Below are 22252 nucleotides of genomic sequence, written 5' to 3'. Positions count from 1 at the left end.
ACCACCCACATGGACTCCCACATTAATCACTAATTAAGAATATGCCTCACAGACCTGCCTACAGCCTGATCTCAGGGAGGCATTTTCTCAACTGAGGCTCTCTTCTCTCAGATGACTCTAGCTCGTGTCAAGATGACATAAAGCTACCCAGGACAGACCCCAAACAGGAATACTAGAAAAGAACCCTTGTTACATTCTAATGTAAAACACTAAACACACAGAACAAAGCACAGTGACAGGCAAGAGAGAAGCACAGCGGCACAGGACAGGCAGGCCCCTTGGAGTAACACCAGGTCATTCCACTGAAACTGCAAAAACCAGCAGGGCATGGAGTTCTGAGGGAGAACTGCTGCCAATCCGGAGCTCTAGAAAGCTGAGCTACTTGTCATAACCGAAGGGAAAAGAAAAGCTTTCCACGATAAAAAACTGACAGGATTCGTGAGCACCAAGGCAGATCTACAGAAGACACCTGAAGAAATCTTAGACTAAAAGGAAATACAAATCCATCCATAAGGCCACAGGAAAAACACACAATACTAGACTAATACTAAGCAATAGAGGAAGAGAAAAAATGTTACACATCGAAAAAATAGTAGGAATCAATATACAATTTTCAATAATAACTCTGAATATTAAGTCTCAATTTTCCAACCAAAAGACAAAGACTAGCAGAGTGTATCAAAAGAATAAAGTGTTTATTTGCTGCCTCCAAGAAACACGCCTCACCATAAAAAGCAGGCATTACCTTAAAGCGAGAGAATGCAACAAGGTGCTCCAATACAACAGACCCGAGAGAAACAAGTGAGTGTTGCTGTTTCTGACAAAACAGAACTCAAACCAAAACTGGTCAAAAAGGTAAGGGAGGATTTTACATTCTAAACACGTATGTCCTCAACAAAGGTGAACCCAATTTTATAAAACCAATATTACTAGATGGATATAAAGTCACAATTTAACCCAGGACAGCAGTGGGGTGACTTCAGCACCTACTTTCACCAATGGACAGGTCATCTTGGCAAGAAAGAATCAACAGAAAAGCATCTGAATGATATCACAGACTAAATGAACTTAAGAGGTATATACAGAATATCCTATCCATACACTGCAAAGCATACATTTTTTTACTAGTACAAGGGATTTTCTTTTAAATGAATCACACAACAGAATAATGAACAAGTAAACAAATACATGAAAACTGAAACAATTTCTTGTATTCTACCATATCACAAAGGACTGAGGCTGCAAATCCCAGACCCTAGAGCTCAGAGAGATTAAGCCAGACAGAACTGATTGAAGGAGACCTCAAAAAAAAAAAACAAAAAAAAAACCAAGAAGGAAAAAAAAAATGTCTTGAACCAAATGAAAACGAAATCAAAACAAACCAAAGTCTTCAGAGAACAACGGAAGCAGTCCTGGGGTGGGAAAGATGATGACTTACGGCTCCATTAGGAAGCAGAGAAATCACAGATAAATTACTTAATGAAGTACCTCAATTCTCTGGGAAAAAGAAAAATAAGCCAATTCTAAATCAGTAGATGGGAAGAAATCAGTAGCATCAGGCAGAAATTAGTGAGATGACAACAACAAACAAAAAATAAAGGAAACACAAAGTTGGTTCTTTGGAAAGATAAGATGAATCAGTCAAACAAGCCAAAAGAAAGAGCAGACACAAATTAATAACATTAAAGATGAAAGGGAAGCCATCACAATAGATGCCAATGAAATTCAGAAAATCTTTCAGTCTTACCTAAAAAACAGACATTATTAAACTGGAAATATAAAATAAATGGATGAATGTCTAGGTGCATATGACCTACCAAAATTAAATCAAAATGAGATAAGCAATTTTAGAAGATCTAACAGCAGTGAGATTGAAGCAGTAATTAAAAATATCCCAGATTTAAAATTTTAAAAAGTCCAGACCCAGGTGGATTCACTGGTAATATTACTAAACTCTCAAAGAAGAACTAAACCCAACACTTCTCAAACTAATCCATAAAATAGAAAAGGAAGAAACATGGCTAAACTCTTTTGCAAAGCTAACATTACTCGGACGCTCAAAACACTCCAAAAGTGGCAACAACAACAACAAAATTACAGACCAAACACCCCGATGAATAATATAGCTTCAAAAATTCTCAACAAAATATTTGCAAACCAGGCTCAAGAACACAACAAAAAGATCATTAACTTCCAGGCAGTGGTGGCGTACACCGTTAATTCTAGGGCTTGGGAGGCAGAGGCAGGAGGATCTCTTTGAGTTTAAGGCCAGGCCAGCCTGACCTACAGAGTTATAGGATGGGCTCCAACGCTACACTACAGATATCCTGCCTCAAAGAGCCAAAAAAAAAAAAAAAAAATCATTAACCATGATTAAGTAATTATCTCCAAAGGCCCAGGAAGAACTTCTGAGGAAACCCAACATGTGTTCACATTAAGTCATGCAGAGGGGACTGGAGAGAGACGGCTATGAACTGAACAGAGTTCTCAAAAGAAAAAATATAACTGGCTAATAATCATTTTTAAAGGTGTTCAACATTGTTAGCTATGTACTTGCCACGACCTCCATGTGGTGATCAGAGGACAGCTTTCTAGAGTTAATTCTCTCCTTCTACACAAGCATTTACTGAAATAATAGTAGCTTCCCTAGAGCCGATAGCCACCCCAGCCACAGGCTTTTGACTGAGTTTACAGTATCAGGCACAAATTCCCTCCTGTGAGCAGGCCTCAAATCCAGTCTGAGAGTGTGTTTTTTTTAGTCCCGTAACTGTCAGGGCATTACTGTACTAGTGAGTACACTTGCCTAGCTGAACATATCAGAGAACACGGAGTCCAGCAATGGGTAAGACCATCACGTGTCAAACTGCCTTCTAAATACTCATGTTTATTCCCACAAAGCTGCACTGCTTTCAACCTTGGCCAGAGATGCTTCTTTTTGCAGTGGGTAGCCGTTGAAGAAGAGACTCATAACTGGTCAAAGAGTTAATAAGAGACTGTTGAGTGCTCATCTCTAAATGGGACATCTATATAATCCCTACATTATGGAAAACGGGGTAAGCCATAAGAGCTGGAGGAAGGGAGGAGAGCTGTGAAACACTGTCTTCTGGACATGACCTCACAGCATTCCCACCCCTGCTGTTCGAGCACTGATTACAGGTGGGCTGCCAGCTTTTCGTAGGTTCAAGGGATTTGAACTCCGGACTTGAAGCTTATGCAGCAAGTGCTTTACTTACAGAGAATCTCTCCAGCACAATTTAGCTTATGATAAGCTTCATGGAAACAAATAATTAAGGAACGACATCTCAAGACATAACTTCCATATTTGTTCACTGCCTGTCTCTGCAAGGACAACTGTAAATGAGAGTTGGTCCAACTGGATGAGGTGGCACAAGCCTGTAATCCAGAGACAGAGCCAAGAGGATCTCTACAAGGTTCAGGTCAGTCAGGTCTATAAAGTGAGACCTTGTCTCAAAACTGGATGCATGAATGTGAGTCAAGAATTAACTACTCAAATGACAAGGAAAATTAAATTAAAAATTTAATTTAAAGCACAAACCAAAAAATCTCCAAAAAAGTGAATCCATAATCAATATGATTTTGTACAATTCAGTTAAACAAACCTAAGATGCTCACAATCAGAAATATGAGAATCACATCCAAAATTATTTCACTGCTCACTATGTGGTTCCTTATTCTGAGTGCTCTCAGTTTTGCAATAATCTGGTATGAGCTGGATTAACCTAAGGAGTTATTATGAAGTGTGAGTACAATTACAGACACCGTCAGACATATAAATCTGTTCTATCACTGCATCACTCTTGTTTTAAGACTAGGCCTCACTATAGCTCAGTCTGGCCTTGAACCTGATCAGATCCTCCAGCTTCAGCCTCACAGATACTGAGATTACAGATCTAAGCCACTGGCTCAGCTTTATACTTTTTAAAACAAAATGTCTTAAGTAAATGGCACAACTTTAGCTTACATTTTGATTTAAAACAAAAAGTCACACAGGAGCAATGAGTAATGCAGATTTTAGTTTTCTGCAAGTAGATCCATTTCCAGTTGAGCATAAGCTTACCTTATTTATCCAGTACATGACAGCATCTTCAATATCATAGGGCAGATCTGTAGCTTGAAAGAAAGCTGAATACTGCTGAGCACATGCAATTACTTTTTCTATGCTGACCATCTCTACAGTATAAGCCATCATTAGAGTATCAATCATGGCCAAATGTGCACTCTGAAAATAGAAAAGCACAAACAATTTCGAAATTACACTTAGAAACTGCTTTATTGTAAAATATTAGCATTTTCTTAAAAACAGTAGTAAAGCCAAAATACAGACAGGTGTTAAGAAAGCATGAAGCATGCTAAGATAAGCTGATACTAGACTAGTTTATTTTCCAAATACTGTTTAAGATTTATAATAAGATGCTCTTTATTTACTCAAAGCCTCCTCTCCTTTTCACATGATAATCATGCATGCATTGTTTGCAATGCAGTGTACAGATTCCAGGACTGCTGCTGATGATCTTCCCTCATTTCTCAAACCCAGAGTACAACATTAAATATCCCTCTCTGCTCTTCATTAATATTGGCGCACCTTCAATCTAGATGACAGAGTTTCACTTCTGAATAAACAACAAAAGAACTTGTAACTAATTTTCTTGCCTCCAAATTCTCCCTCATCTAACTCCTATGGCACAGAACTTCCAGTATTTTCTCATGGTTTTTGTTTTGTTTTTGGTAATATATGAGTCTGTTATATGGTAGTTAAAAAATATAATATTACTAAAGCATATTAATGGTCCCTCTTCCACTTCCCAGCAGTGCCTTCAGTTGGATCAATTCTTACAAAGAATTAACATACACTAGTTAACAGACTGTTCACACTGTCTGGTATCCTTGGCATCACAAACAGTGCTGTAACACTGACCTCTAGAGGACAATTACTTCCTGTGGGGCTACTGGGTCCAAAACTACAGTATAAGCTTTGACCGGGCAAGTTACGCCAATCTTACATTCCACCAAGAATGTTATCCATTTCTACATTTTTTAAAATATTTTTTCATCTATATGAAAGGTTAAAAATCTCATACTTGACTCTGCAATTGTGTGATTATTGCCCGGCATGCTTTTATGTGGTTAGCAACTATCTGCACTTCCTCAGAAACTGCCCGTTAGTATCTTTCACCTGTCTCTTCTTTGGGGTGTTTTCGTTCCCATTGACTTGTAGAGAGCTCATCACATACTGTTAGAGTCCTCTTTTGTCTAGACAGCAAACACATTTTCCTAGCCTTTCTTGGTAAAATCTGTCCATCTTGTAGCTTTTCTTTATGGCTCTGAAGTTTTACACCATGTCTACTACAGTCTTCTCCAACCTATTTCCTTATTTTCATTATATTAAATCCATTTGAATTCTGAAGATGTTATAAACTAGGGAACAGATAATTTTTCCTAATCAGAGACTGCATCTTATCATTCCTACAAAAAAAAAAAACCCATATTTTTTACGTAATAAAACCTGGACTCCTGTTGTTTCCTTGGAGATTAAAACTTTCCATCTTGGAGGGAAGCTCCTTAAGATGCGCAATGTTAAATTAAAAGGGGGGTTAAAGACAGGATGATCTAAGAAAAGATGAAGCTGGGGGAAGTAAATAACTCAACAGCTTCAGGAAGCCCCTGAAGCTAGTCAGATTTACCAGGCTGTTCTATTCTCCAGTCCATATTAGCTGTAAGGACTGCTGCAGACTCTTTTAGACCAGCTGAGCTGCCTGGAAGGACACCCTCCAACCTGCTTAGTTGCCTGTGGGCTGTGCTGTTCTAGGTTCCCCATTTGTGAACTGTAACCCACGCCAGGGTGCACTTTGTTAATACAGCCATCTCAGTCGTTTCTGTTCCTATAAGTAACCCCAATAAAACACACTGGCTTATTAGGTTGGACTTTGGTGGTATCTTTACTTTAGACTGTCCTTAGTTCCCTGTTAGGAGTGGGTAGACATTCAAGCATCCTCAGGTACACCGCCACACAAAAACTCCTTATGGAGGTAAAACTTTATTATCTGACTTGTGCCTCTCACTCTAGCCTTACTAATCCCTTCTTCACCCTATACATTTTTGAAAATAGAAAAACAAAATTGTCTGCTAATCTTTTTTAAACTAAATTTTACTTTCATTTTACATACCAACGCCAGTTCACCCTCCCATCCCACCCTGCATACACTCCTCAGAGGGGGTAGGGGCTCTCTTGAGGAGTCAACAAAGTTTGGCATACCAAGTTGAGGCAGGACCAAACCCCTCCCCGCTGTATCAAGGCTGAATAAGGTATCCCACCATAGGGAATGGGCTCCAAAAAGCCAGTTTATGCATCCAGGATAAGTCCTGGTCCTATTGCAGCCTCCCTGCACCCCCTGCAACAGAACAAGCCACATAACTGTCACCCACATTCAGAGGGCCTAGTCCATTCCCATGCAGGTTCCCCAGCTGTCAGTCCAGGATCACTGAGCTCCTACTAGCTCAGGTCAGCTGTCTCTGTGGTTTTCCCAATCATGATCTTGACAAACCCCCTTACTAGCCTTTAAGTGTGTCAGTCTTTCTCAAACTTCTGTGTCTTGGGTTCTTAAGTTCTCCTTTAAATACTGACTGTCACAGGTTTGAATGGGACTCACACTGTAAAGCTTTTCCTTTGCCCTTTCCAATCAGATGCCTCATCCAACCTCTAAACTGAGCAGATTCTTCCAGACTGTAGTTACGCTTAATTATGTTCTGACTTCATGGAGCAGAAAATGAGCACAGGTATCTAACGCCTTCCGCGATAATGCTAAAGAGCAATCGGGTGAGAGCTACTGACTTCTCTTACTTCTATATAGTCATCTGCATACAAAACTCTTGTTTCTGGAGGGCAAGAATGTTACCTTCTTACATACTACATCTATAGGAGGAGGGAGACAGGAAGGAATGAGCTACCTACTGGCTACTACCCACTTAAGGGTGGGTTCTGTGCTGGAGGTTGAGGAAGTGAACTGACTGTTTTCCTCTAGAACATTTCACAGTATTAAGAGGAAATCAATCTTTCCACTGCTGCCTTCTACTGATGTGTGATTGTGAACACACACATATACACTAAAAAAGGATTCATTTTAGTATTTTACATCAAAAGGGAAATACAAATGTTCTATAATGGGTAATGTAGGAAAGATGTGGCTACTTTACAATATGTGAAATGTATATAATAAAACTAGTAAAAAAAAGTGTAACAATGTTCCTCTATATTAATGTCATATATATGAAACAGGAAGAAAAAGCAATGAATAAAAGCTAAACTTAGAAAGTGCCTTGCTATTTACAGTATGTAAAGATATACATTAAACCTGCAGGGATAGTAAACAGCAAACATTAACTACTAAGGCAGCTTTAAAACAGCTCAAGTCCGACAGAAGAAACTGAGATGACTCTATCACTGTGTGTACACAGCTACTCCTATGTGGTACTCATTTATAACAACTCTTTGTGTTTCAATTTTTTATGTTTTTACTTTAGAAAATAGAGGTAATGTAAGAATTGTATAAAACACAAAGTACATATATATATGTTTTATACACACACATATATATATATGTATATATATATCAATCAGACCCAGGAAAGATCAACACTAAAAACAAAAACAAACTCAAGACTCAAGGTCAATGGTAGTTTTAAGTAAAATATAATTTCCGATCTATACACATTAACATCATACTGATGACAACAGTTAGCACTGTTTGACGGCAGGTGCTGTTCAGCTTCTTACGGTTAACTCCTCCTGGTACTCTCACTATGCAAAGTCTTCAGTACGTAATGTTTTCATGATCTATAGAAAACTTATTTAATATACAAACTTGGAGTTAAGCACTACTGTGTCTATTTTACAGAAGAAAAACTATTTAACTGATTCATGGTTACACATCAACCAGGAAAAGTAGGCAGTACACAAACAATCACACGCCATTCTTGCAGACTTAATGCCAACCTACACTCTAACACCCTTAACTACAGTAGAAGCAACAGTGCCTGCTGAGGCCACTAGGTGGCAGAGCGAAATATGACATTTAGGAGCAAGGGCAAAAATACTGGTAACAAAAAACAAACAAAAACCAGGAGAGCTCCACACACATTTTAATAAAAAGGAATGGACATTGGGCTTCAAGGACTTTGATTTTAGTGAAATTTGAAGCATCATCCAAAGGTCAATAGGGGGCTGGATCTATATCTGTATTACCAGGAGTGTATTTTTGTTTTCTCCAATAGTAGGCTAGGCAAAAAATAAGGTACACATTATGGTGAGAAATGAAGGGTAGAAATATTAAAGAAATGAACTGTGGGGCTAGGAGACAGCTCAGTGAGCAAGAGCTTTTGCTGTGCAAGGAGAGGGGCCTGGATTCGAATTCACAGCACCCACAGAAAAAGCTAGACAGGACTGCACACCCAGAAGCCCTCAACTGGGAGGCTGGAGACAGGCAGGTCCTGTCTGGAACAGCTAGTCTCCAGTTCAGTGAAAGACCGTGTTTCTAGGTGATAAGTGTGTCCTCTTCTGGTTTCCAGACATGCACTCATGGGTACATACAGCCACACAATCACTTGCACCATACATATACACACATCTTTTGAAAAGCAGTAACAAGAGTTTCAAAGTGTTGTAAGAAGTATATTAGCCTTATGACAAAGAAACTAAATGGCTATATGGCTTCTATAATTTATAAATCAGATATATAACTACGAGAAAAATTCCTAAAAATGAACACTGGTCTCAGCCCCATACAGAAGTCCCCCATAGGGACAGAGGAGGAAACTAAGACTTAGATTATAAACAGAAAGGAACTGAGTCGTCCTACTAAAATGGAACATACAGCATAGACACAGCAGGGTGTTTGTAAGAGTTAATCCCAATTTAGTAATTAATACATATCATACAGGTTTGCCATTTGGAATATATTTAACCTCAAATGAAGAGTGAAAACATTTCAATGCATCATTCTGGACAGACATATAAAGAAATTGCTTATCAGCAGCCAAATTACATTAGTATATTGTTTAAAAGGAAATAGTTTTAAAGCATCATTTCCAAATATCAAGAGATCATAAAATTTCTGGTCTTAACCCTTAGATTAATTAAGTGATCTCCGGCAAATCTCTCCTGCTGCTGAGCATCAATACCCTAAACTGCACAACCAGGTAGTAGCAGCAGCACAACATAGTTTGTACACCAAAAATAAGATGGCGTGCTGAACAAAGTGACACACACCTATAAATCTCAACACACAGGTGTCAAAAGCAGTATAAGTTCAAAGCTAGACTGAACTACATGGAACCCTGTCTCAAAAAGCCAAGGGATTTGTAGTTCAGTAGTAGAACACTTGCTTAGTATTAATGAGATCCTGGATTCAATCTCTAGAACTGAAAAACAAATAACATAATGCATATCAAGAATATTGTGGTGGTCTGAATGAAAATGTCCTCACAGGCTGATAGTGTGTGGCACTATTAGGAGGCGTTGTTTGGTTGGAGGAAGTATGTCACTAGGGGTGGGCTTTGAGGTTTCAGATGCTCAAGCCAAGTTCAACGTCACTCTCTTTTCCGGATGCCTGCTGATCCAAATATAGAACTCTCAGCTACCTCTCCAGCTCCATGTTTTCCACCATGATGATAATGGACTAACCCTCTAAACTGCAAGCCAGCTCCAATTAAATGTTTTCCAGAATTGCCACAGTCATGGTGTCTCTTTATAGCAACAGCAACCCTAAGACAGTGCTAGAACACATATTTAAAAGATCATAGGCCATGATCAGCTGGTTTTTTTAATTGAGGAATGCAATGGTTCTACATGTGCAAACCAATCAACCGCACACAAATAGACTCAGGAGCAGAAATATCAATCATTTCAATAAAAGCAAAAGTCTTTGACAAAATTCAATGGCCCTTTATGACAACAATGCACCTAAGATAGAAGAATCATACTTCCATAGATGACAACCTGACAGCAACATTATAATGGATGAGGAAAACCTGAAAGTATATTCCCTAAAATACAGAGCATCCACTCTTAGAATTCTTCTGCAACACAGTAATTGAAAGCTTAGTTAAAGTTGTATGTCAAACAAACAAACAAACAAACAAATAAATAAATAAGAGGAATACTTAGGAAAGGAAGAAGTCACATATCCCTGTTTGCAGATGGTGTATGATCCTACGCTAAAGACTCCAAAGAATTCAATGGATGGCTTCCAGATCTGAAAACACTGTAAGCAATGGAACAGCACATGAAAAACACCATTCAAGCCCTGGTAGCTTTCTTCTCTACAATAATGAAGTCAGTGAAACAACCCCAATTCACAATAACCTCCAAAAACACCCTCCCCCCAATAACCACAGATATTAAATATCTCTACAACATAACCAAAACCAAAAATTATGAAGAAAGTATGGAAGATACTACAAGGCAGAAGACTCTGTGCTCACTGGCAGAATTAACATTGTGAATGGCATTATTAGCGAAAGCAATCTTCGTATGCAATGCAATCCTCTCCAAATCTTAATAGCACTCTTCACAAGAATGGAGCAAATTCTAAAACGCACAGCAAAACACAAAAGACCCAGAATGATCAAAGCAATCATGAGAATTGCTCCAATATCACAATACCTAACCAAATGACACTACAGAGTCTTGGACTAACACAAAACAGCCATCTACCGGCAGAATACCACAGAAAGCCCAGACGCAAGCTCACACACATACAGCCACCTGATTCTTGATAATGATGCCGAAAGATGAAGAAAAGGCAGCTTTTTAAACAAGTGCTGCTGGTAGTTAGATGCCCACCTGCAGAAGACTGAAGCTAGAACCGAAAATACAAAGACCCCAGTGTTGACCTCAAACACTGAAGAAATTTCAGAATATCATTCCAAATGCTCAAGAAATAAAAGCAAGAAGTCATAGACAGAGGTGTATCCAACTAAAAAGCTCTGTACAGCAACAGAAACAATTACTGGAGTGAAAAGAGCACAGGAATGGGAGGTCTTTGCAAGATATTCACATGACAGGCAATCAATAGCCAGAATACAGCAATATCTCAAAAAATTAAATACCAAAGGAGCAAATAATCCATTCAACAAATAGGTTAACAAACTGGACACTTTGAAAATTAGTAAGTATGAATGTTACATAAATACATAAAAAAACGTCTAACATCTTTAGTCAGTAGGGAAACAAAAATCAAAGACAGAATGGAGAGTTCACCTCACTCCAGTCAGGATAACTAACATCAAAATCCAACAAATATCAGCAAAACTGCAGAGGGGTGTGTGGAAGGGAAGGTACTCCTTACACCCCATTGGCAGGAATATAAACTAGTCCGGCCACTATAAAAATTTGGTATGGAGGCGTCTTAGTTACTATTCTATTGTCGTGAGACACCAGAACCAAGGCAACTTATAACAGAAATCATTTAACTGAGGGCTTGCTTATAGCTTCTGAGGGTGAGACTACGACCATCATGGAGGGGAGTACAGCAGCAGACAGGCAGGCATGGCGCTGGAGCAGTAACTGAGAGCTTACATTCTGATCCACAAGTAGGAAGCAGAAAGACAGTGAGACTGGGCCTGGAGTGAGCTTTTGCTGCAAAACCCACCCCTGCACCAACAAGGCCGCACCTCCAAATTCTTCCCTAAAAGTTCCAGTAACTGGGGACAAAGTATTTAAATATGAGTCTGTGGGGGCCAGTCTCATTCAAACCCCCACATAAACTTCCTCAACAAATGAAAACTAAATCTCACACCACTTTTGGGCATCCCAAAAAGAACCAAAGTGAACTTCCTATGGAGGCACCTGGAGTGGGAGAATTGTCTGTATTCTGTCAATCATATTTTAATAAAATGCTGATTGGCCAGGCAGGCAGTATAGGCGGGAAAGCCAGACAGGAAGCAGGGGTGGAGCAAAGAGTCTGGGAGTATTCTGGGAAAACAGGAAGCTCCCTCTGCCATTCCTGCCCAGACCACCGAAGAGGCAACATATGAACTGCCATGCTGAGAAAGGTACTGAGCCGTGTGTCTAACATAGATAAGGATAGTGGTGTAATATATGTTATAAAGGCTAATAAGTAGCCTGACCTAATGGGCCAATCAGTTTATAATCTTATGGAGTCCTGTGTCTGAGTTTCCTTGGGGTATGCCGGCTGCGGGGTACCGGGTGGGACAGAAACCTCAACAAGCCAGCCTTCATGCTACATATGGCACCCAGATGTGGATAACTGAATCCATAGAAAGCCTGAGAAAGTTTGGGAAAGAATAGAGTAAAGCATGTTTTCTTGGTAGCAGCAATTTCTCAGGTCTGCTCTGCTTGCTAGAGGCAAGTAAATGCTCTCATCTAAGAGAGGCTTCCTGACTCAGCTTTAGCTGCAAAACTTTGTAGCTCATTAAGAGGTCCTGCCACGAAACACTTAAATGGTGTTGATGAAAAGCTGACCGCAAGCTTTTCAGTTTTCAGCCATAGCAGGAAAAAAGCTGTGCTGTTTTTAAAATGCCGGCTTTCTGGGCCATCCTGCCTGGGCAAACTCTGACTCTTTCAGGCAGGCAGTCCAACTGAGTGTGGTCTGTGAGAAGAATGCTGCAACTTGCTTGCTGGCAGGGACTTTGAAACACTGTGGAGTTGTGATGATAAAAATGGCTCCAGTGGTACCTCTGCCATGAGTCTGGAAAGCTCAGGAATGGGCTGGATCCAGCTGTCAAAGCCACGGCTCTCCATATTGCTTAGTAAATTAAAGGCTCATGTGGTCAGAAAAAAAAAGAGATATGCAGTAAATAGAGATTCAAAGAGGAAGAAAACCTCTAAATGGATAAAAGTTAAAGTTCTTAAAGTAAAAAAAAAGAGAGAGAGAGAGAGAAGTTGGGTGTGGTGGTACACACCTTTAATCCCAATGCCTGGGAGGCAGAGACAGACAGATCTCTGAGTTCAAGGTGTGGTAGCACACACCTTTAATCCCAGCACTGGGGAGGCAGAGACTGTGGGATCTCTAAGTAAAGCCACATAAAGATGGAAAATATACAGAGAATCTTGATACTGTATGCTATTATGCTCTCTTTGAATTGTTTAAATGCTGAGGAAGGAGCAGCAGCTGCTAAAAGACTTTTGTTTATAAATGCTGCTGAACTAACCTAAGATAGGTATTTTGAAAATACCTTGGCTTCAAAATTGAAGTCAAAAGGTATGCTACTTTGGAGAAGAGATTTTGCTTTTGTTTCCATAGAAAATGAGAGGCTGTGGATTCATTCTGAATTAAGAAAAATCAGGTTCAATAAAGGAAGACCACCTGAAAAAAATCTCTGGTAGGAACAGATGGCCCAGATGTCTGAGTTCTACATCCAGAACAGATTCAAGACTACTGCCTGAGATGATCGAGACTCACAGGATACTTCAGTCGGGACTTGATTATAACTCTAAATTTTCTTTAGGTCCCCATAAGATTATCAGCGCCCCCAACCAGCAGGAAGTAGCCTGAAATACTACGCCCACACTCCCAACAAATGGACTATGGGTATTTTTCTTTGTTTAAAAAAAAGGGGGGGGGGGTAAATGATGTGGGAGAATTATCTGTATTCTGTCAATCATGTATTTTAATAAAACGCTGATTGGCCAGGCAGGAAGTATAGGTGGGAAAACCAGACAGGAAGTAGAGGTGATGCAAAGAGAACAGGAGAATTCTGGGAAGCAGGAAGCTCCCTCTGCCATTCCTGCGCAGACCACCGAAGAGACAGGATGTAACCTGCCCAGCTGAGAAAGGTACTGAGCGCTGTGTCTAACGTAGATAAGGATAATGGGTAACAAAAATTGTAAGAGCTAATAAGTAGCCTGACCTAATGGGCCAATCAGTTTATAACCTAATGTAGACTTTATGTGATTTTCTTTGGGACTTGCAGGCTGTGGGGTACCGGGCGGGACGGAAACCCCAACAAGCCGGCCCTTCATGTTACAGGCACCGGCTTATCTATGATTACTATGGTTCTACTCACAAGAGTCATGTTACAGAATTGGCCTTGGGGCCTATCAATGGATAAAGAAAAATGTGCCTGCTTGCACGCATACACACATACACACACACGCACACACATCTTATTCAGGTATAAGGAATAAAACTGTCATAAAAAAGAAGCATGGAACTGGAGATCATCACATTAAGTGAAATAAGTCAGCACTGCAGACAAGTGTCACATGTTTTCTCCTGTATGTGGAACTCGGGATAAAAAATTGAAATGTTAAATTAAAAGGGGAAACTGTTAGGATGTAGAAGAGGGAAAATGAGTGGTGCAAGATGATCAAAGAACATTATATACATATATAAGAATGTCATAATGAAGCTCATTACTTTGTATAATCTATGCCAATTTTTTAAAAAAGAGTTAGAGGTTACAAAAGGTGGCAGGATAAAAAATTGTAAACAGAAGCTCTCAGGGTAAAAAAGTCACACTCCTGCTGAAGATTCTAGAAATCTGTAATTGTGAAGAGTTAAGAATGTTGCATATTTGGACCCAAATTATTTTGGACTGCCATTGGTTCCTTTTCTAACCATTCGTTGTTTATCTCTTTTGTGGACAAAACAACCTTGTAGCTATACACAAAACCTTTAAGGATGTACTAACAGACCACCAGCTTCTACCAACTCAAATGTTAAGAATGAGTTTAGAAAACATCTAAACCTTTACTAGAGTCTCCCTATTTTTCTATAACCTGTCTAGTTACCATCCATGGTAGATGCTGTGATTTATGACTTTTTTGTTTTATAGCAATAAACTTCATGACAGTTTCCACACTAGAACCATGCTATTTATGACAACCTGAATCTATGTTCTTAGGTCTTAGTCATTCATATTTGGCTAAGAATAAGCACCTCTTATTTGAGATGATACCACCATTTTCCTTAAACAGGAAGGAAGGAAGGATGGATGGATGGCAGTAGATTGTGAAGAAGAGAGAATCTCATGCTTGATTACAAGAGCAGTCATTCCCAAATAAACTTATCCTTTAAAAATTAAGTCTTCCTCACTGTATGTTATTAGGGTGACTCATACGACAGTTGAATCATTTCCAAATAAGTCAAACACTGAAATCTTGGTGACAAAGGATACTAGGAGCACACTTGCCAAGTGTGCTTGGCTTCTAGACTGCAGAAAAGACCAGCCTGGGTCTACAAATAAAATGTCCTCACCACACTGAACAACTGCTCTCTGAGGAAGTGCATTTTTCTATGAGTGACAAAATATGTGTTCAATCACTCAGTAAGCAATTCAAGATTGTTTTCTTCAGCAAAAATTAAGGTTCCTGACTTAAATTCTAACAAATATATGTAATTCTAATGTAAACAAGTAAATTAAGATGAGTTTCTAATGGGACTTGTAAGGATATAAAATATTTTTTAAAAAATTAATTTCGGTATATGCCAAACTATTTTTATAAAGAAAAATAAACAGTAAGTAGAAAAGAGTGACCCAAAGAAAGTTGTGTTATTTTGATTAAGAAAGTTTTAAAAAGGCATTTTTTAAAGAGATATCTTATATGGGATAAAATTTTGTCCTTTAGCGGAATGACTCTATTGTTCCAAAATAGGAAGCGGGAAATACACAGCAAAAACAAAGGTTTAAACTGGGCAGAGGGCACATACTTAAAAGCAGCACTTGTGAGACTGAGGCAGGAAAATGTTATCTTAAGGTCAGCCTGAGGCTTCACTGTGAGTTTCAGGCTGTCCTCACTACACTGCAAGACCCTGTTGCAGTTATAGGAGCCAGCCATGATTAGCTCTTTACTTCCAACCGTTAACACCTGCCAGAGTAGGACTCAGCCATTGATAAGTTTAATAGAGGCCTAAGTCTCAGTAGTTTACCCTGAAGCAATACCTAGCTGCAGGAAGGACCGTAAACTAAGATTACCTGAGTACCACCCAAGAACAGACCATCCAAAGGAAATGCCTAACATTCCAACCTCTGTAGATAGGATCACCTGCCAGCACACATTCACCAGGACACCCCTAGACAAATGTCAACCAATCAGGGGTCCTGAACATCAGAAACCCCTCACACACACCCCCTTTACTACTATAAAAACCCAACTCTGACTGAGCTCCGGGTCCTCCATTTATTCCAATACGTTGGACATGTGGAGAGACTAAGTTTGCAAACTTGCACAAAATAAAGGCTCTTTGATTTTACATACGGGACTCACTCTCCTTGTTAGCTTTTGGGGGACTTCATGGATTTGGGCATAACAGCAGTAGGTCACAAAAGGCTGAGGCAGGTTTGCATGGGGCTGGCCACAATAATGTTTCCAGACATTTGGGTGCACAACCCACCACGTTAGCTTCCTTCCTTGCCATGAGATCAGGGCCTCAGACTATGAAGGAAGAGGATATATTCAGAGTTTGATCAGACTAGGGGGAGCTAAATTTCCCTTCAATCCCTTCAATGGTCTTAGACTTTACAGAAAACCACGGGAAAACCATGGGATGGATGAAGGCCTGGAGATTCAGCTGTAGGACTTACAGGTACTTTCTTGGGAGAAGGCGAGCAGGCTCTGGGGGCTCCACTGTCACTGTGCCCTTGGGCCACCAATGCTCCAACTCATTCTCAACACAGGATCACAGGTACAGTTAGAGGCAATTACTATAGCTTTTCCCAAAAACTAAGCATTAATATACTGGTACAAAGGAAGAATCTAATTCAGTTCAAAAGTTTTCTGAAAATGCTGATGTACTTGTCTTATGGCCACGTGAGTGGCAGAGAAATACCTCCCCACCTCCTGCCCATCAACACCTGAGGCAGTGTTGAAAGCTGGCCTGAGGCTGTAGGAGCAGGAGAGCTGTCCCTGCCCTCCATCAGCTGCAACACTCAGGAGAGCAAGCCCTGCATCTCACCTGAGCAGCACAATGGAGCCAATCCTTAAAGCAGATATGTGGGTGAGCCAGGCCTGAAGTTGTGGGCATGGGAGAGCTGTCCCCACTACTCATGTCATGTGGCAGAGTAGGTTGGGGAGAGATGCCCTCCCACTCCCTGCTACAGAAACCAGAGAGCTGACCCTCCCTCCCACCAGCTGCAGCACTCAGGAAAGTGGGCCCTGCTCCTTGCCTGGGTGGCCCAGTAGAGATGACCATGTTGGCAGAGGTGTGGGTGAACCAGCCCCAGTGAGCATGGGAGAGCCCCAGTGAGCATGGGAGAGCTGAACCTGAGCTCATAAAAGTGGGAGAGTTGTCCCTGCCCCTCACCAGCTGCAGCACTCGAGAGTTGGCCCTCAAAGTGGAAGTGTGGAAGAACTGATCCTGAGAAACAAAACAGGAGAGCTGGCCCCGCCTCCTGCCCATAGCTCCAGAAGGTGAACTAACCAGGGCAATGCTGGAGAGCTCTTCCTGGAGGTGAGGACAGGGGAGAGCTGGTGGGCTGATCAACCCTGCAACTACTAGGCCTAGAATCAAGGTTATGTGTTGGCCCAGTTGATCCACATCTGTGATCCGCTGGAGCACAGGGGTGGGGGTGGGGAGTTGACCCTGCAGACCCAAGGCTGCAGGATCTCAACACAGGGCAGCAACAGAATGTCCAGAAAGAGTCCCAGTGAGGGTCCAGAATCAATGGCCCAGCAGAGACCAGGGGCCTGAACTAGACCAGTGACTGTTTCAATGTAGTGCAATAAATACCCGCGTGTAAAAATGTGACTCACTGTGTTACACTGCAGCTTCCATGATAAGATTTTCCCTTTCTATTTTTGTTCGCTTAAATTTCATTTTGTTTTATTTTGGGGGGTCATGGGAAAATGGGTGGGATCATGAGACATGATATGAAAGACACAAAGAATAAAAAGAAAGTAATAACAACAAGAAAAGAAACAAAAAAAATACTGATGTACTCTTAGCTAGAATTCATAAGGTTTTGTTTTTTAATTCTGCACCGTTTCCCTGAGTTTTAACCCCCCTTTGAACTGTGCATTTTGTTTCTGCTATTTTAGTTTCTTACCTAATGTGGTGAGTCTCTCTGTCTCAAACTTTAGTCAACTCTTGTAAGTTTTTCTAGATGTTATATTTGAACTGTACTCTACTTCTATGGTCATACGTTTCTGCGCCCAACGTATCGATTTTCTTGCTTATAGTATGATGTGTGTTCGTAACCTTGGACATGTACACTCCAGTGTTTAATTAAATTCAAGTGCTTTTCTATCAGGTGAGACCCAGGTTGTCTACCTGGCTATGTGGTTTCCCAAAGAGAAGCTATCATCCTGAAAAAGGTTTGTTATGACCTTTGGCAACAAGGCTAGGAAAACAAACATTTATGGTTTGCTGAGATAAGTTCTTGTGTTTGTGTTATCTTTACTAGGTTTTGTTTATCAATCTAGAAAACCTTAAGAAAAAATTTTCTTTATTTGTTTTTCAAGTCTTTTTTGTTTTGTTTTTGATGGAGGAGGGTTATCTGTCTATTGTGTTATTTTCATTGGTCAATAAAGAGACTGCCTTGACCCCTTGATAGGACAGAAAATTAGGTAGGCGGAGTAAACAGAACAGAATGCTGGGAAGAGGCCTATGAGGCAGACGCCATGGAGCCAGTCACCAGGTCAGACATGCTGAATCTTTCCCGGTAAGCCACACCTCGTGGTGCTATATAGATGATTAGAAATGGGTTAATCAAGATGTGAGAGTTAGCCAGTAACTAACTCTCTAGAGATAATGGGCCAGGCAGTATTTAAATGAATACAACTTATGTGTTATTATTTTTGGGGCTAAGCTAGCCATGCAGGAGCTGGGCAGGATGAAAAGCAGGCCTGCCCGCAGCCCCTCACTACATGTTTTGTTTTGTTTTGTTTTGTGAGACAGGTCTTGCTTATACCACAGACTGGCCTGGAACTTAGGATACTCCTGCCTCTGCCTCCTTAATGCTAGGATTACAGGCTTGAGCCACGTCCAAAGTCTCTGAATTACCACTCTGATTAAACAGATGACTACTGTGTTGGTTTACGGTTATTGTAACAAACAATCGAGACAAGAAACTTCTCAGGACAAAGGTTCGCTTTGGCTCATAGTTTTGAAGGCTTTAGTTTACCTACTGGCCTGTGGCACTGGTACAAGTCATGGCAGGAGTCGTGACAGAATAAAACTGCTTACCCCACGGCAGGAGAGTGGAAGAGAAGAGGCCACTGGAGCTGTGCTATCCCTTGGAAGGACATGCTCTAACGGCCTGGAGAGACCTCTCTACGGTGTCACCCTGGGGTCAAGTCTCTAGAGACATTTAATGCAGAACCACTCACAACTATTTTCTTCACAAAGGTTACAAAAATAAAATGCTTTAAAACTGTTTGGTAATCTTAGCTAACTTCCTTAGGGTTAAAGTTCTGAAATGTCTTTTAAAAAATAAACACTTCTATTAATTCCTTCAGAGTTTCATACAATGTATTTTGGCCATGTTTACCTCCAACTCCTCCCTGATCCAGCCTCACCTCCTTCAATCCCTTGGGTCCTCTTTAAATACCCTCTTTTTAATTTAATAATGTAACTCCAATGTACTGTCCATACACTTCTGGGTGTGAGTCAGGCCTTTCTGACCTAAAACTACCTTTACCTTGGGCAGTTTACAGGTTAAATTCCATCTTATCTACAGAAACACATGTAATAACAGGCTCTCAAGTCATACAATAGACTTCTCATTGATGTGGATGTGTACAAGATACATGAAAATTTCAAAAGTGTTATGGCCCTGGCATGAGGTATCTTAAAGCTTATGCTATGAAAATAACTGAATATTCTTGTCAACGACTAGGCTTTTATCAGAGTTTCATCAGAACCACTTCTGTCATCCAGTTTTTCCAGCTGGATGTATTTTTACAATCCAATGGGAAGGACCTACTTACTACACAAGATTTTTGTGAATACTTGCTTCACAACCAATAGTTACTGTGAGTAGCTATGCAGAACTCAACTCAAGGAATCCTTTGGTTCACCAGGTAACTTTAACAACATCCTTAATGTAACCATTTGTTCAAACTGTATAGATGGTCTCTCACTCTCTATTTTAAACATTCCAAATTCCACACAGGTATGGGTACTAGAAGATAAAATAGTTCTAGACTACATGTTGGTTAAATAAAAAACTGTCTGTGTCCCAATTAATACTACTCTAGGGAACTGAAACCCAACTGCATAAAAATAAGACAGGCTAAACAGAAGAAACAGGGCTCACCTAATTGCGCTTAGGCCCAGATTCATGGCCCAAAGCCATTATGCAAGCTGCTTTGTTATGTACTTACTAGTCGTTTGTTTTTGTTTTTTAAATATTGGTTTCTTTTAAAAGTTTGCCCCTATTCCCTGTCTAAGGTCTGCAGAAGTAAAACTCCTAACAAAACAATGCTGGCCCAGCCCTGGGGGGAAATAGCAAACCATCTCTGGAAAAGGAAAATCATTGAACTTAATAGTGAACTCCAGGCAAATCCAGAAAACTACAATTTAAGCCCTCTTGCTTCTTAACATGATTAGAAAGGGCTTTGACACTGGTGTCTACTCACCAATCGCTTCCCCTGAATGTGGGGCCATACTAGACCATCTCAGCACCAAGGCTCAGTCAAAACTTAACTGTAGGATGATTGATCAGTGATACTTTCAGAGAAAATCTTCACCAAGAGAAGGAAAGGTAAAAGTTGTTAGAATCACAATGGTGTCATTCCTGTCAAGACCTAATAAAAGAAAACAGTGAGAGGGAATGAAGGAACGAGGAAGGAAGGGAGAAGGTTGAGAGAGCTCAGATACTGAAACCTCTCTCACATAATGGTCATTCTAAATGAATGAATGAGTGGAATGAAATCATTCATATATGTATGTATGTGTGTGTGTGTGCACGCACATAAGTGTGTATGGAGGTGGGGCTAATATACCAGGACCAGCAGAGGTAACTTCTAAGATTCTTAATACTTGAAAAACATGCCGGGCGGTGGTGGCGCACACCTTTAATCCCAGCACTCTAAGAGGCAGAGGCAGGCGAATCCCTGTGAGTTTAAGGCCAGCCTGGTCTGCAAGAGCTAGTTCCAGGGCAGCTAGGACTGTTATACAGAGAGACCCTTTCTCAAAAAACAAAAAACAAACAAACAAACAAAAAAAAACCTTGAAAAACACTTAATTCACATATTAACAAGATAAATGAGGAAGTCCATGTGATTATCTTAAGAAAAGAAAAAAATACTTGAAAGAAACAACACCAATTTACAATACCAGTTATATCAGGGAACTCTGCCTTATTGAAGACAGTGGAAAAGTAAGGATTCCCAACAACGACCGCAGGCCTCCACATGCATCCTCTTGTACACACCCACACACATATGTGCCCACACAGATACAGATATGAACAGATGCATACCACATACACACCACAAAAAAAAAAAGGGAAAAGAAAGTCTAGTAAAGGGTAGGTTAATTTTCCTAATATAAAGGAATGATCGATGTCTGGAGCAACAGGTATGCAATTACCCTGAGCCTGTCACTAGGCACTGCTTTTATATACCTGCCCTATAAATATGCACAGGTACTAGTGTTAAGTCAGAACAATTCTTCAAATGTGAATATTTGATTTCTTACCACAAAGTGTCAAATAAAATGTATACCTCAAAGCAATCTAAAAATTTCTCTAGAAACATTTTTATAGGTTTACAATCACTGTTTGGTTGTATGTTTGCAGTTAGGACAGAAGCTTATTACATAATAAAATCTAAAGACACTTTTTAGATTTAATTTTAATCATTTCCATAACAAATGTTATCAATTAATGTTTTAAGGAATTAGTGGGGTTTCCAATGAACCAATCAGACATGTAAACAGGAAAAATTAATCATCGAGACCATAAAAGAGGGGTTTTATTAAAAGCTCATGAAAGCAGATTGCATTCTATAGGTCAGGGCTTAAGCGGAGAGTGTGTGTTTTCAGATTCATACCCACGGGGAGCTGGGCAAGTCTGTTTTTATGACAGCTTACACACAGCGGCTCAGGAGTGCCCAGCGCTGCTCAGATAACTGCTATTCCCTGTGCCACAGGGTAAAGTGATGGCCTTGGTCTCTCCCTGTACAAGACGACATGCCTAATGCAGTTTAAGCAGTCACATATGCTCTATTTCTAAATGCTTGTGCTTTATAGTTTTCCAAATTTGAAAGTTTTCCAATAATACTTGCTTCTAAGCCAAAAATTGTGCCTCAAACCTCAAAATCTAAAACAAG

The 22252-nt window shown here is 40.2% G+C and overlaps 1 protein-coding gene across 5 annotated transcripts in view; it reads right to left on the bottom strand.

The window, feature by feature from the left end:
- The window catches only part of Camsap2 (calmodulin regulated spectrin associated protein family member 2), a 90133-nt gene that overhangs the window by 41592 nt on the left and 26289 nt on the right, over window positions 1-22252 (bottom strand). For 4 of the 5 annotated variants that reach the window (XM_048430928.3, XM_048430930.3, XM_048430929.3 and 1 more), the window contains exon 3: window positions 4079-4240. In XM_048430928.3, the coding sequence (XP_048286885.3) occupies window positions 4079-4240 (162 nt within the window). Of the gene's footprint in view, window positions 1-4078; window positions 4241-20557; window positions 20699-22252 lie in introns of those variants that run through there. The other variant, XM_048430932.3, reaches the window with a different exon arrangement.

The sequence above is a fragment of the Myodes glareolus genome, chromosome 5 (assembly GCF_982192425.1).
Source record: "Myodes glareolus chromosome 5, mMyoGla1.1, whole genome shotgun sequence".
Taxonomy (NCBI): domain Eukaryota; kingdom Metazoa; phylum Chordata; class Mammalia; order Rodentia; family Cricetidae; genus Myodes; species Myodes glareolus.
This window is presented reverse-complemented; position numbering and strand designations above follow the sequence as displayed.